The sequence below is a fragment of the Vombatus ursinus genome, unplaced genomic scaffold (genome assembly GCF_900497805.2).
Source record: "Vombatus ursinus unplaced genomic scaffold, bare-nosed wombat genome assembly UNPS02000582.1, whole genome shotgun sequence".
Taxonomy (NCBI): domain Eukaryota; kingdom Metazoa; phylum Chordata; class Mammalia; order Diprotodontia; family Vombatidae; genus Vombatus; species Vombatus ursinus.
The window spans coordinates 4598304-4615131 of NW_020940360.1; the positions used below are offsets into that span (position 1 = coordinate 4598304).

General features: G+C 35.8%; 1 protein-coding gene across 3 annotated transcripts in view; it reads right to left on the reverse strand.

Moving 5' to 3' along the window:
• Positions 1-12717: 12717 nt before the first annotated feature.
• The window catches only part of IBTK (inhibitor of Bruton tyrosine kinase), an 88537-nt gene continuing 84426 nt past the window's right edge, over positions 12718-16828 (reverse strand). For 2 of the 3 annotated variants that reach the window (XM_027854778.1, XM_027854765.1), the window contains 3 exons: positions 15657-15728; positions 14514-14646; positions 12718-14062 (listed from right to left, as the gene is read on the reverse strand). In XM_027854778.1, coding sequence (XP_027710579.1) covers positions 13931-14062; positions 14514-14646; positions 15657-15728 — 337 coding nt within the window. In that variant the 3' untranslated portion in view covers positions 12718-13930. The remainder of the gene's footprint in view (positions 14063-14513; positions 14647-15656; positions 15729-16828) is intronic. The other variant, XM_027854773.1, reaches the window with a different exon arrangement.

The following is a 16828-nucleotide window of genomic DNA, read 5'->3' on the forward strand; positions in this document are numbered from 1 at the left end:
AGATAGATAGATAGATAGATAGATAGATAGATAGATAGATAGATAGATAGATAGATTGAGATAATCCTTCCTTCTAAAGAATAGTGATCAGGAGCTTAGCTTGAATCTAAAAATTACTTCCTCTAGATTAACAATAAATATCATTTTAGCCATTTACCTCTTCTTCTCTGAAGATAGCAGAGGGGCTAGCCTCTGGCCCCAATCTCATGCTTCCCCTCTCAAAGTATTCCTTGGAGAAGGGTTAGGGAAGACTTTGGAGATATTTATCCTTGCCTCCCTGCCACATCTAGACAGAACCATGTGAATACACAAAACCTACATGGGTAAAAATGACAGTATCTTGAAGCCACCGTACCATATATTATTCTAAAGGGGGATGCCCAGAAGCAGTCACAGAAATCTACTCAAGTTTAACACTTTGCTCTATACATTATCCTCCTTCTCTTTCCTCCAAGGTTGGTTACATTATGTATTCATATTGATCTTGGAGTTAACCAAAACCCCCATTTCAAAATGTAATGCCATCAGGTTAAGTAAATTTCATCTTATGTTCATATAATTTATTTTTTGAAAACTAAATTGAACTGTTAAATGCATGTCATTAGTCTCAGCCTAACATTTCTGTTGAATCAACATAATTTTGATTCTTGACTTTCTGATCCAACTATTACCTAATTTTCTCACTTTTGTGTAATCAGCAAATTTGATAAGTTCATACTCATCCAAGTCACTGGTGAAAATGTTGAACTGGAAAGAGCCAACTGGAAAAGAAATCGACACTTTTCAGCAGGGTGATAGATACATTAATCGACACTGAAATACTGTTGTTCAATCAATAAGAAATCACCTTACTATTCTATATTACTCACATTTCTCCACCTAAGCCATATGGATATCATGAGATAATTCTGCAAATAACTTAGTGAAATTAAGATATACTGTGTCTGTGGCATTCCTCTATCTGCTCTGAAAAAGATGCTCAAAAGGAATGAAAGGCATTTAAAAAAAAGTCACTGATTATGTAGTAATAAATAACATAACCATAACCAAAACAGAAAGAAACAAAGGTTGAAAAGACTTATTCTTTGTAAACTAATGCTGACTACTAGAGCTCACCCCTTGGGGAGACACCCTAATATAGCAGAAGAGTGCTAGAATTGGAGAAATAAAATATGGTTCAAATTTTATCCCCACTTCTTGCTAGTTGTATGCAAGTCATTTCACCTGTCTATGCCTCAGTTTCTTCAACTTTAAAATGAGGAAAGAGATAGACTTAATGATCTCTAAGGACCCTCCCAACTCCAAATCTATGATCCTTTTCTGAGTGATCACAAAATAATCAACTGATCAGTAAGCATTTATTATATGCCTATTATTAGCCAGGGACTATGCTATCTTTAGGAGTAGAAACACGAAGAATGGAACATTTCCTGCTTTCAAGGAGTTTACATTCTAACAGAAAAGCCAACAAGAACATATATGAGTAAACACAGGAAAAATATGTATATAAAAAGTGAATAAACAGAAAGATGGCAATTAGGAGGTGGGGGTTAGGGTGCTAGAAGTTGTGGAAATCAAGAAAGGCTTCATATGGAAGGTGTTGCTTGAGTTTCATCTTGAAGAAAGAAAAAAATTCTGTAAAAAAGAGTGTACCCCAGGCATGGGGAATAGTGAGTACAATGGCATAAAGATAGGAGATGTATTCCTGTGCATGAGAAAAAGAGAAAAGACCAGTTTGGCTGGATCACAGAGTGAGGGAAAGGGAATAATATATAATGAAACTGGAAAGCTAGGTTGGGGTTAGGTTGTGAAGCGTTTTAACAGATAGATAGATATGTTTGTGTTTGATCCTAGAGATAACAGGGAACCACTGAGGTGTATTGAATAAGGAAGGGACATGAGTAGATCTATGCTTAAGGAAAATCACCTTGGCAATTGTATGGAAGATGGACTGGAGTGGGCCACTGATTTTGGTAGTTATTGATATGAAAGATTAGAGAGAGTGAGAATGTTGGGAAGGCAATATGCTGGAGAAGATGGGAAGGGATGAGATCAGGAGCAAGCAGAAAAGCCACTTCATCATCACAGATTGGAGAGAAGGAAAAGATAATGAGGGATGGTGTCAGAGGGATGTGAAACGAGGAAGAGGGGAAAAGAAGTTCTTGTCAAATGGCCTCAATTTTTTTTTTCACTGACATTAGACAAAGTCCTCAGCTGAGAGAGAGGGAGTAGGGGTGGAGTGGGAGGCTTGATGAGAAAAAAAAAAGGTATCGAATAACTGTTGTGATGAGTGGGGTTGTGAATCAATTAGGAATGAGAAGTACCTCTCTGTGCTTCAGTTTCTTCATCTATAAAACGAGAGGGTTGAATTCCATGGCCACTAAGGTCCCTTTGAGCTCTCAATCTATGATGCTATAATATTATGATTGCCTTCCTGAAGTGAATGCCCAGTTGAAATTAGCTAGCTTAAATTTATTGTTCAATTCAAAACTTCTCACATTTTGAAATACCATCATAATCCAGAGTTATTTTAGTTTTCAATTTGCCTGTGCTTGTTCTTTTCATTTATTTTTCTTGACTTACTACTGTAGCTAATATCTCTGAGTTATTTTGAATGATAGTGGTCAGGGTGTACTTCTTTGCTCCAAAATTGAAGTTTATATTTTATTGATGACTTTTTCTCTATCTGCCAAAATAATCAAATGGATTTCACTATTTTAATTATTGATATAATTTATTAAGTGAATTATTTTTCAAATGGTGAATGATCATTTCATTTCTAGTTTAAGTCCAATTTAGGCGTAATGAATAATTTTTCATCTTGTTATATTCTACTTAGCAATGTTTTTGCATCAATGCTCATTAATAAAATTGGTCTATAATTCTCTTTCTTTGCTTTATACTTCCTAGTTTGAGTAGAAGGACCAAATTTGTTCTACAGAAAGAATAGTGTAGAGTATTGCTATATTCTATTTTTGAAATAAGTCAACATCGTGTAGGGATTATTTGTTCAATAAATATGTTTGTGAAATTCACATGTGAATCTGGTCTTTGTGGATTTTTTTGTATTATGTGGCTGTTCATTAATGATCTGTTCAATTTCTTGTCCTAAAATTGGTTTATTTATATAATTTTCTATTTTATCAATCTGAGTATCATAGATTTATCAATATTCACCTATTTCATTTAAATGTTCAAGTTTACTGGCATATAGCTGGGCATAATAGTTTCTGCTAATTCATTTAGCAAAAGAATTGCACTATTCAGCATGAGATTCTTCCTCTCCCTTACTGTATAAAACCCCTATAAATTTTAAATGATCCTCTTCTTTACTGCTGTCAGTGAGAAAAAGGGCACCATTCTCCTTGCCAAGGCCAATCCCTTTATTTATTCCCTACATCCCTTCTTACCTTCTCCTCCTCTATGAGTTTTACCCATTGAGCACATTCTTTGTGTGTCTGTTTCTCTGTCTCTCCCCTTTCTTTCTCTAATATCCTAGATTTTTCTCTTTCTCTCCCATGTATCAACAGTTATTAAGTATTATCAATTCTGCCTATGTACCACAACACTCTGCACTTAATCTCTTTTCTCCACTCATGTGGTGATAATCATCTTTTCACCTATAGCCCATAATAGCTTCCTAATCAGTCTACCTTCTTATAGTTTCTCCTAATCTATTCTCCACACAACTGCCAAAAATAATCTACCAAAGGTACAGCTCTATTGTCCTATAAGAAATGATGAAAGGGATGGTTTCAGAAAAAACAAACCTGGGAAGGCATATGAATTTATGAAGAGTGAAGTGAGCAGAAGTAGGAGAACAGTCTACACAATAATAGCAATATTGCAACAATAATCTACTGTGAACGATTTGGCTACTCTGAACAATATAACGATACATGATAATTCCAAAGGTTTAATTTTTTAAAATCCTATCCACCTCCAGAGAGAGAACTGATGAACTCTGAGTTTAGATTGAAACATATTTTTCTTTATTTATTTTTCTTGCTTTATTTTTCTCAATGAGGTTAATGAGAAAATGTTTTGCATGACTTCATACGTATAATGGGTATTGTATTTATTGCCTTCTCAATCAGTTGGGGAGAGAGAGGAGGGAGGGAGAGAATTTGGATCTGAAAATAAAAATTAAGAGATTTTTTAAAAAATAAAAAACCCAAAATACAGACCTGGTAATAACAAGCAAATAAACAAACAACAAATTTTCAGTGGTTCTTTGTCAAAGGTTTCTAGGGATTCTTAACCAGGAGTCCATGAATTTGGTTGGGTTTTTTTTCTATTTTAATAATTGTTTTTCAATATTTTGGTTTCCTTTGTAGTCCTTTGAATTTTTATGCATTTAAAAACATTATTCTGAGGAGTACCTAAGTTTCACCAAAGTGCCAAAGAAATCTATGACACAAAAAATCTGAGGAATTTATATATTATACAGAAGCAGGGATTCTTAGCCTCCAAAGATAATTAAAAGCAAGATAGGCTCATGTCACACTATATGAAATTTCATACTATATGAAAACTAGACTTCTATCTCTCAGAAGCAGTGTCTTCCTTCATGGTTCAACATGTGAATCTTAACTCCTCTATGAAGTATTACCTCCCCCTTCAGTTGGTCCTTTCAGCCTCCTCAAGTTAGCTTATTTTATACATATGTGTGAAGACACATAGTCGAGACTCCACAAGGCACGGACAAGAAACCAAGTGCACTGCTCAAGTCTTGCATCCGGGGAAGGGACTTGGATCTACTATAGCTCTTATGGGATTCATTTCTTCAAAGACATAATCAACTTAGCTAACATAGCTCAGATTTTACCTCCTAGACTAACTAACTCAGGCCCTGGGCCATAAACATCAGATCCTAGCCTCCATTTTCTTTCTTTTTTTTTTTATTATTATTTTTAGGCAATTGGGGTTAAGTGACTTGCCCAGGGTCACACAACTAGTAAGTGTCAAGTGTTTGGTCCGAGGCCATATTTGAACTCAGGTCCTCCTGACTTTAGGGCCAGTGTTCTATACACTACGCCACCTAGCTGCCCCCTAACCTCCATTTTCAAAACCAGAAACTGGACCCTAACTCTTAGAAATGATTTGACTAAGTCTCTGTCATTTAAAGAACTACTGAAGGTGTGAGCCCCAGGCAAAAGTTACCCCATCCCCTACGGCTAGCGAACACCCAACTCTCATTCTTCCAAATACAATGATAGTGAATTCCTGAATTTCCTAAGCTAAGACGTCCTGTTTCTCTTGCCACCACTTCCCATGCCTATGCCCATCTACCTCTGACGTATTCCTCCCATGTCTCAATCCATCCCTGCCCCTCTATTTTCCACCCATCACACCCTCTAGAATCCCCATTTGACCATTAATGAATGTTCCTTCTTGAACCTCTTCCCCTCTTGATCTTTCCTCCACTGCCATTAGCTAACAACCTCTCCCTCTGTGAGGTTCACATTATCTAGATATATCCCCTAATTCAGCTCTGGGTAGCAGTTTTTCTACCAAGTCAAGGTCATTCTCCCTCCTTTCTCAAGGAGTTCAGAAGCTGACTCATGCCCTGATTCTGGTTTGCCCAGTCCCTGCTTTTGTATGATTGAACCTCAACATATACATTGGTGTTCACATAAACATCCTGCCTTCTCAATTCCTCGACATACTCAGTTACCGTATGATACCAACTCTTCCACATAATCTCAGCTACAAATAGTCCTTCCATTCCTTGGTACTGATGTAGGACTTCTATCCTCTTCTGCCTCTACTTTCCTTCCTTCTCAATTATGATGATACAGTTAATCAGCTTGAGGTTACCGCCTCCTTTACTCTTGAAGTCCTTGTCCCCTTGTCTTGTCCTGGTTCATACTTTGCCAAAACTTGACCCTGGTTGGCAAAAATGATGAAAAGGATAGCTTCAGAGAAATCTGGAAAGATACATATGAACTGAACTAGAATGGAACTAGAAGAGCCATATATATAATGGCCATAGTGTTATAAAGAAAAAGAACTTTGAAAGACTTTAGAACTCTGATTAATGCAATAACAAACCATTATTCCAAAGGCACAAAGATGAAGCCTGCTACTCACCTCCTGCCAGGGAAGTGATGGATGTAAAATATAGAATGAAGCATACATCTTCAGACATGACCTAAATAAAAATTTGTTTTGCTTGACTGGGCGTATTCATTATGATTATTTTCTTTTTTTCTTTTTTATACCTGAAATTGCTCAATGTGGGATAATTGGAGGGAGAAAAAAATGAATGCTTGAATATTAAAGATAAATAAAATCAATATAGTCTGGTGAATAAACAACAACAACAGCTCTGGATCACTTTGACTCTCTGACTCTTTTCCTTACACTGATGAAATGCTGAACAGGGCTAGAGTATGTCCTATAACTGTCCTGGCAGTGCCCCCTTTGAATTTATGTTATCTAATCTCATTTGAGCCTTGTAGAGGGCTATCCTTGTATTTCTCTCTGATTCACAGAGTATTATAGCATAAAATGTGTATCTCTTGCTTATTTCTTGAGAGCTTTGATTTCTCCCCTAATTTCCATCCTTAGTTCTTTCAAATTTTTTATTACTCTTTCAAACCATTCTGTTATTTTTGGTTTTGTCTGTGTTGCTATTGTTCTACTTTCATTTGGGGGAATTCTATCCAACTTATTGCCTTACTTTCCCTTTCAATAAATAAGTTTGTTTTCTTTCCTTTATTCCATACTATTTATTTATTTTTTTAGGCAATTGGGGTTAAGTGATTTGCCCAGGGTCACACAGCTAGTAAGTGTCAAGTGTTTGGTCTGAAGCCGGATCTGAACTCAGGTCCTACTGACTTGCTCTATCCACTGCACCACCTAGCTGCCCCCCATACTACTTATTGTGTTGTGTTCTTTTCTAGATTGTTTATTTTTCCTAATCCATCTAACTCTCAGTTTAAATGAATGGAGATTGTTATAACTAATCTTTCTCTCAGCTTTCACATAAGCTGCTTCTTTTCTTTTGTTCCAGATAATGCTATATCATGGTACATACTGTTGGGCTCCTCCTACATAAACTGTTGACCACTTTCTCTTCCTTGACCTTATCACTGGGGCTGGGCAACTTCACTGAACTTACATTAAAGTGTGGACTGGTCTAGTATGGTGGTATCTGGCTTAATCAATGTGGAGTGCAGGGCAGAGCCAGGATGGCAGAGTAAAGGCTGAAACTCAGCTGAACTATCCCAGAATTTCCCTCCAAAGAATTTTAAAATAAAAACCTCCAATCGAATGCTCAAGTGGCAGAGCTAAGAAAAGGTCAGAGTGAGACATTTTTCTAGGCCAAGACAACTTACGAGTTTGGCAGGAGAGGTGGGAGCCAGCACAGAATACAGTCAGCAATACCAGCAGGGGGCCCTGGAGTGTCTGGGACAGCAGCAGCTGTAGCAGCAGCTTCGGGAACTTTCAGCCCAGAGAGAGTAAGGGAGTGGGGATGGTTGGACAACTGTTCAGAAAGAAATTACAGGAGACCCTTTGGACTGGGTGCAGGACCCAGTCGCATTGCCCATACACAGTTCCAGGTCACAGTTCCAGGGTGAAGGGGAGCACTGGTGCTTGCTGCTGCAGCGCAGCAGAGCAGAGCCTTGACATGGGTCCAAGCTGGAGAACAGCATAGTGCCTCACAAGAGAGCAAGGGTCCTGGTAGGGTCAAGAGAAGCATTAGTACTTACTGCTTCGGGGGAGGAGGGACTGTTCCTGGACAAAGACCAGTGTGCTGGCCAAGAAAGGAGCGAATATATCTCCCCTTGAATCATATCACCTTGGAAGAACCAAAAACTTATAGATCCCACTTTGAACTAGCTCTGAAAATAGCAGCACAAAAATTCTGAAGCTTGGGACAGTGTCCCCTCCACGCTGGGAGCAAAGTGTAACTTTAATATAAAGTTAAAAGTCAAGAAATAGTCTGGGGAAAATGAATAAACAATAAAATATGATCTGAACATAAAAATCTACTATGGTGAAAGGGAAGATCAAGACACAAACTCAGAAAAAGACATTCATGTCAAAACAACTATAAGCAAAGCCTTAAAGAGAAAAAAAGTGAATTGGACATAATACCACCAAGAATTCCTGGAAGAGATCAAAAAGGATTTTAAAAATCAAATGAGAGAGACAGAGGAAAAATTAGGAAAAGAAATGAGAGTGATACAAGAAAATTATGAAAAGAGCCAACAACCTAGTAAGAGGCACAAAAATACTGAGGAAATTAACATCTTCAAAAGCAGAATTGAACAAATGATAAAAGAGGTACAAAAATTCACTGAAGAGAAGAACTACTTAAAAAGCAGAATTAGCCAGATGGGAAAAGAGGCACAAAAGCTCACTGAATAAGATAATTCCTTAAAAATTAGAATTAAGCAACTGGACACTAACAACTCCATGAGACATCAAGAAACAATAAAACAAAGTCAAAAATAGAAGAAAATGTAAAATATCTCATCAGAAAAATGACTTAGAAAATAGATCAAGGAGAGATTCTTTAAGAATTATTGGCCTACCAGAAACCCATGATGAAAAAAAAAGAGCCTAGACAAAGTACATGAACTAACTGGCCCAACCATTCTGGATAACAATTTGGAACTCTGACCAAATAGCAATAAAATTGTGCATACTTTTTGACCCAGTAATACCACTACTAGGTCTGTATCTCCAAAAGATCAAAGGAAAAGGAAAAGGATCTATAAGTAAAAAAATAGTAAAAAAAAAAAAACAGTTCTTTTTTGTGGTGGCAAAGTTTTAGAAATTGAGAGAATGCATTTCAATTGGAGAATGGTTGAACAGATTGTGGTGTGTGATTGTGAAGGAATTTTGTTATAATTTAGTCATTTTTAAGTTGTGTCCAACTCTTCCTAACCACATTTAGAGTTTTCTTGGCAAAGATGCTGGAATGGTTTGCCATTTCTTTCTCCAGCTCATTTTATAGATGGGGAAACTAAGGCAAATAGGGTTAAATGACTTGCCCAGGGTAATGCAGCTAGTAAGTGTCTGAGACCAGATGTGAACTCATGAAGATGAGTCTTCCTGACTCCAGGTCCACCACTCTAACCACCACACCATCTAGCTGTTCTTGGGATGGAATACTCTTGTGCTATAAAAAATGATGAACAGAACAGTTTCAGAAAAACTCGGGAAGACATATGAATTCATGCAAAGTGAAGTGAGCAGAACCAGAATATTGTGCACATTAACAACAATATTGTGTAATAATTAATTGTGAATGATGTAGCTAATCTGATCATTACCATGATCTAAGACAGTTCCAAAAGACTTATGATGAAAAATGCTATTCACCTCCACAGAAAGAACTGACAAATTCTGAGTGCAGATTGAAGCATATTTTTTAAACTTTATTTTTCTTGAAGTTTTTATTTACGATATGGCTAATATGGAAATACAATTTGCATGATTTCAAATGCATAATTGATATCACATTTCTTGCCTTCTCAATGAATGGGGGAGGTGTGACAAGGAGGGAGAGAAGTCGGAACTTAATTATTATTTTTAAATGCAGATAAAAATAATTTTTTAAAAATAGCAATAAAAGAAGAATGCTAAAAAATAATTGTGATGTGGAAAACTCCTTGATGAAATGACCCTCACTGCTGCACCTGGGCTTACAACCTCTCCATCAGTCTTAAAGATAGTCTTCTATACAATATTGTTTTGTAACTTTCTCTATATTACTGAGCCTCTCTTTCTAGTTGCTTGCTTTCTCAGTCATGAGGATTAGGCTAATTCAGTGCTCTCTTCTCATTTACAGGGAAAGAGAACTGTAAGGATGGGTCACTGTTGATGGGAAACTTTGAACAGACTTGCAAATGCAGCTACACTAAGGTCAAAGGATGACCAGATAAGATGGATTCAAGAAATCGTAAGAGCAGATAGGAGTGTTGTTAGCAACGTGGTCATCTGTTTTTGTTTAGTTTTGTTTTTCAGTAGGAATTTACTAGTAAGGAAATGTTCTCTATCTTTTTTTATTTTTAATATTAAAGTCACATATCCATTTTGAATCTATCATGAAATATGATGTAAAATATTGGTCTAAGACTAATTTTTGCCACATTGCTTTTCATTTTTCCCAGTTCTTATTAAATAGTGAGTTCTTTCCTAAGTAATTTGTTTTCAAGTTTATCAAATGCTAGGGCATAGTTTCATTATTTTTTATTCTCCTAATTTGTTCCTGTGATCAAACTTCTTTATTCTTAGCCAATACCAAATAGTTTTGATGACTGTTAACTTATAATATAGTTTGAATTCTGGAAGTATTATTCTCCTTTCATTTCCAAATTTTGTCATTATTTCCTTTCATAATCTAGATCTTCTGCTCTTCCAATGAATTTTGTTATTATTTTTAATCAAGTTGTATAAAGTATACCTTTGATTGATATGGCATTAAAGTAATGAATTAACTTTGGTAGTATTGTTATTTTTATTCTATTGGCATGGTCCAGCCATGAGCACTGAATATTCCTCCAGTTATTTGAGTCATTCTTAATTTCTTTATGAAACATTTTGTAATTGAATATATGTTTTGTGAGTTTTGGCATATACACTGCCAAATATCATATCTTGAAGTTATTTTAAATGAGGTTTCCCTATTATCCCCTCTTATGTTTTGTTGTTGACATAAAGTATTGAGTTTTTAGGGTTTATTTTGTAGCCTGAAATTTTGCTGAAGCTACTATCTCAACTATATCTGACGGTTTATATTAAAATTATTAAATTATATTTTATTATATTATGTTATATATGATTAGTATTTATATTATATATTATATTACATTATGAAATTATTAAAATTTTCTAAGTAAACCATTGCATCAGCAGCAAATGGGAATAGGTTTAACTCTTCCTTGTTGCCTGTCTTTACATCTTTAGATTCTCGTTTTCTTGCTATTGCTAACATTTGTAGAACTACTTCAAAACAAAATCATACAAAGACTGGCATGCTTGCTTCACTCTTGCATTTATTGGGAAAACTTCTGTATATTTCCATTGCATATGATGCATGCTTCTGGTTTTAGGTAGAACATTTTTTATGTTAAGAAAGATCTTTCTTCATCTATACAAGGTGTTACACAAGTCAGTGTAGTTCTGAGCTATTAAAGCTTTGTACTTTTTTGTTTCTTATAAGCAACAGATTGTGGGGTTTCATTTTTTAATCTAATCTCATTATTTTATTTTATTGGATTATGTAATGCATTCACATTTAAAGTTATTAGAGTTGTCTAAAAATTGTTCTTTTCTGAAATAGGATTTTTGGTTCCCAGCTCTGCTCCTGATTCTCTGGATTCCTTCACCATGCCACAGCAGCCTGGAATATCCCTCCATCTCTGTAGTCTTTTCCTCTGACTGGTGAGTTCATCTCTTACAATTTCCATTTGAGAAAATGCCCAAGTCAGCCATGCGTAGTCCTTCAGTCCTCTCCCAGGTCCACTCCTGACTCAGGACTTCACCAGGTCCTCAGGAAGATGCCTAACCTTCTTCACTCCCACTGCCTTTAAAGCTCTCTTTTAGGTGGTGTCTTCCCCTATTTAAATATAATCTCCCTGAGGGCAGGAGGAGTCTTTTTTTTTTTTTTTTTTTTTGCTTTAAAGTCTTTGATCCAGCATTTATCATAGTACCTGGCCCAGTGGTAATTACTTCACAAAATATCTATCAATCTATTACCATTATGAGGACTTCCTTCCTTATCAATGAAGTGGCAACTTTTAGTCTTAGAAAATTGACTGGGTCATTGAGTGGCCCAGTGATTTCCTCAAAGTCATACAACCAGTTATGTTTACAGGTAGGACTCAAATCTAGGTTTTCCTGACTCCAATGCTGGCTTCTTATCTGCTATACCATGCTGCTTCTCATAAACTATATAATTACTAGTCCAAGCTGAATAAGGGCTCTCTAATAAGACATTTTTATATCCTCTTGTATCTTAAGTTCATTTCATCTCTTTTAGCTAGAAGGAAAATTTGCATTTTATAACACCAGTAGCAACCAGGTACTACGGTACACAAGCTAAACACGCTTTTAATATTCACAATACTCTTCACAAGATGAACTAGTTATTTTGTGGCAGCATTCCCCTCAACCCCACCCCAGAATCTATACAGAAAATTGCCCATTTACAATGCCTGTGTTGAGCTGCTTTATCTTAACCCTGTCCTCCTCTACCAGCTCATCTGCTAAAACTTAGGAAGTTTTGCAATAGAAATGTTGACAATCCTCATTCACACTGGCACATATGGTTAATCCCAAATATCCAACTTTCCACACAGGAAACAAGCAAAAATTTGCTTACCTTCTTTTTATTTTTTTAAGCTGTTTCCTGATAAAATTATTACTTCCTTTTATTTGGGTTCAGGCTAACTTTTTCAAGCTTTCAGGGCCTCCTGGTTCTACCATATGATGAACAAATTTGTGTTCACACTAACTATATATTCTTAATTTTGAGGTTTCAAGTACATATCTTATTAAGTATAAATTCTAGTAAGAGGAAACAGAATTCACTTTATTCTTTATAACTTATCTACAAACATGGAAAATGATACTTTGAATAGGTAATCATCTGAAAAACTATCTTATTTATCACTCTTAATGCATGGTAATACCAATTTACAGATACACTTAGTATTTCTCAGAGAACAAACTTAATAAAAATACTCAACACATTGGTGTGAATCAAGATTTAACTTTTTATTGAACTTCTGCTTTACATATTTACTGTGTTTCTGTGTGATTGAGGGTAGGTTTTTTTTTTTTCGTTTGCTTGTTTTTGGTATAGCAGAACATGAAATCATTAGTGAGTTGTAGCTACATTTCTTTCTAAAACAAGTTAACTCTAACAAACTGTGTTATTTAGTCCATTCTTCCACGTATGTATGACTTCTGTAGTTTTTTCCTTTTTACTCTGTCCAGAATCTTGACCAAAATGGCAAAAATTTTTAAATTAAACCTATTTAAATGCAAAGAAAACAGTCCATCATAAGGCTAACAAACATTTTTTTTAATATAACTTTGTTCAGATGAACCAGGCACAGAAAAGCTTGTATACACAATATGCAAAGCCATTTATCAACCCTTTTCCAAACTAGTCATCTTACACATCCATAATTAAACATTCATTCTGGAAATTTTTAACACATAGAGAAACTGATAATCTCTCAATCAGACTTCAAAAAGGCTTAAAAGGCAGTGGGGCTCTCAACCGCACTGGAGAACGATAATCATTTTAACTTCAGCTATGTGAGATAGTATTTCTCCTTCTTCCTTTCCACTGTTTTCAAAGCTTTAAATAACAGTGAAGAATAAGCTACTCCAGAGTAACCTAGAATATTCTCAAGGAAAACAGGTGCTGTGGTGAAGTATTAGTATCCAAAACCTCAGCTTCACTACTTAACATACCCCTATATGTAGCCATCGTCAAACTTTGGGTATCAGTAGTAGATTGAGAAGGTGATAGTTAGGGTCCCTGTTTGAAACATACCGATTTTGTGGTAAAAATAAGCATACCAAGAAACATTTGGCAAATTTTTCTAAACTAATAATCATAAATTCTCAAATGGAAGACATCTTTTTTTAATGTGTCACTTTTTATATTGTCATTACTTATCCTTTCCTTTACTTGCAAATCTGACTTAAAGTAAATAATTCTACTTAAACTTAACATGGTTAACTGTTTACCATACATTTTTTTTTAATTACTAAAAATACAATTCTGAAATCTCCTTTTGATTATGCATTATACTTAAGATCACTGCTATGGAAAAATTAAATTCTTCTCTTATTCCAGAATGAACTGTTGATGTTATGAGAATTCTTTCCCTCAGCCTATTTTCTACTATAGAGATTAAGAGTATGAAGTATGCATTATCTAATCTGTAATAGATTAGTATCCATGCTTGTTCCACATAGGTACGGCAATAGGTCCCTGAGGCGCCCTTTCGACAATGACAAACTCATCAGGGTTGCCATATGCTTCATAGTGGATCAACAAGTCTTGTATTGCACGTTCCTCAACCTAAAGAGGAAAAAAAGGGGAAAAAAATTAAACTTAAGCTAAAGATTGTAGAGGTCAAGTAGAAAGACAGCCATTGCTAACTCTGTAATAATCACATTTTAAAAAATGGGAGTGCTAAAACAGACAAACAGTAGACTGTAAGCTTTTTGAGAACCAGTTGTATCTGGTTTGTCTCTTTTCTTCACATTACCTTGCATATAACAATCATTTGGTGGATTAAGTTGAAACTGCTTTTGTTAGAGAAAAAGAAAAAACTTCCTCACAATTCAAAGTTTCTAAGTTAAATATTCCAAATGCCCTCCCATTAATATTTACCCTAGGGGCCCATTGAGTTTTGTTCTTATGTGTTTTTAACGCTTCTGATCTGGTGGACTGATCTAAGAGACTGCTTCTGCCTACAAAACGACAATTTCCTAAAGAGTTAACGGTAAGCTTCGAGTTGTCCCCTCACCTGGATCAGGGCCAGCGGTTTTTCTCGAATCCTGTTCAGAGCTGCCTCTTGCTGCAGCTCTTCCTCCACAATAGCTGCAAAAGTGACAGGAGCGTTCACAGGAGCGGCAGTCAGTGATGAGGACAGCCAAGGACTGCGAGAGAAAAACTGTTGTGAATTTTCATTTATCATTCAAAGCAAAGTCATAAAATGTGTTCTTCAGGAACAGGCAATTTGATACAGGTCTTCCAGCCAGAGAGACCTGAATTCAAGTCCTCCACCTGACACATACTGTTTGTGTGAGCCTGGGGAATTCACTTAACCTCTCAGTGCATTTGAGAATTCTAAGACTCTTAGCTACAATGAAGGTGTTAATGACCTAAACTAGAAGAGGGAGTTTCCACATCCAGCACTTCCCAATACCAATGAAAACACAGGTCATAATAGTATGATGACGACGATGATAACAATCGCAGTTAGTCTTTAGAGAGCATTCTAAGGTTTGCAGGGCAGCTAGGTGGTACAATGGATACAGAGTGCCAGGCCTGGAGTCAGGAAGGCTCATCTTTGTGAGTTCAAATCTGGCCTCAGATACTCAGATAGCTGTGTGATCCTGGGCAACTCACTTAACCCTGTTTACCTCAGTTCCTCATCTGTAAGATGAACTGGAGAAGGAAATGACAAACTACTCCAGTATCTTTGCCAAGAAAATCACAAATGGGGTTATGAAGAATCAGACACAAATGAAAAACAGCTGAACTAAGGCTTGTAAAAAGCAAACAGGTCCAGCCCCTAGCCTCATATTATATACTACTCTTTATCAGTGTTTTATTAACACTAATACATTTTAGCTATTTTCACAAAATAAACAAGTTGGCACAGAATTTTTTTTTAAACAGCTTCAAAATTAATGAGGTAGGAGGCAAGAAAAGGAGGACTAAGTGGCAACTATCATTCTATTCATGACTAAATAGGAATGGAATATAAGGGTATCAGCAAGGAACAGGAACTTAAGAGAAATCATGAAACAAGACAGTATTCCTCAAGTCATACAACTGTCTTTTTTCATCCCCTCCTTCTATTAAAAACCCTTTGCTATGGTTAGTTAGCATCCCAACTTTGGAGGATCTAAAAAGCAGTTAGAACCAGTGAATTCAACCTTACTTTGGACTCTCTAGCAGTGGCAAATCTGAAGTATGGTCACTTTCTGGTCCTTGGTTACTTCGTGTTGAATATCTACAAAACAAATACCAAAAGCAATTATAAAAATAATCTGGCACTGAGTACTGACAAATAATTAGTAGAAATTCTAAGTCAATGAGAAAGGGAACAGATTACTAAAATAAGCTCCAGAGAATCAAAGATCTATAGTTAAAAAATTATGTAATCCACCCTCTCATTTCATTAAATAGAATGACATGTCTCATACATAAAGTTATGTAGATGACAACTACCAGTGAGATGCACTTTATACTATACAACCCTGACTTCTCACTGAAATCTGAGAGAGCCAACAAAAGAATATATGTACATTCATATCACTTATAAATGTAAAATTATTATTGAAGGCCCTGCAGAAAGCAGTTATAGTCTTAAAGCATTGAAAGGTACCGAAAATCAGAAAATCTTTTTTGTTTTCTTATTAATACTATTCATATGCATAGTAATATATTACATTTCTATTTCATTGTCTCATCATGCCATGAAGATGACACTAAATTCTTAGCATCACAGATATAGGGCTGGAAGAGACCTTTGAGGTCATTTGGCCCAACTTCTTCATGTTACAGATGAGAAAACTAAGGCCCCAAAAAGTTACATGACTTGTTTATGATCACATAGGTACTAAGTGGTAGAGAGTCTTCTGCCTCCAAATGTTTTTTTTTCTTTTGCACTAAACTGCTTCCAAGATAATAACCAAAAAAATGAAAGCTATGGCAGGTCCTTTAATAATGATAATGATGCTAATAATATTAATAACTAGTATTTATATATTACTTTCAGGTTTGCAAAGCATTTTACATAATTTATTTCATTTGCTCCTCACAATAATCTTGGGAGGTAGGTGCTATTATTATCTTCCTTTTGCAGGAGACAGAAGTTAAGTTACATGCTCAATGATAGAACTCCTAAGTGTCTGAGATCTGAACTTAAATCTTCCTGACTCTTAAGTCCCATCCTCCACCCACTGCGCCACCTAGCTGTTTCCAGCTGGAAATGTTTCCAAGTACAAGTATGGTAAAGCACTGTGTGTCTGTTCTCTGAGGACCAACCTAAGTTCAGAAAAATTCATTACCGTCAGGTAACTTTTTTTACACCATCTATTAATTCTGAGA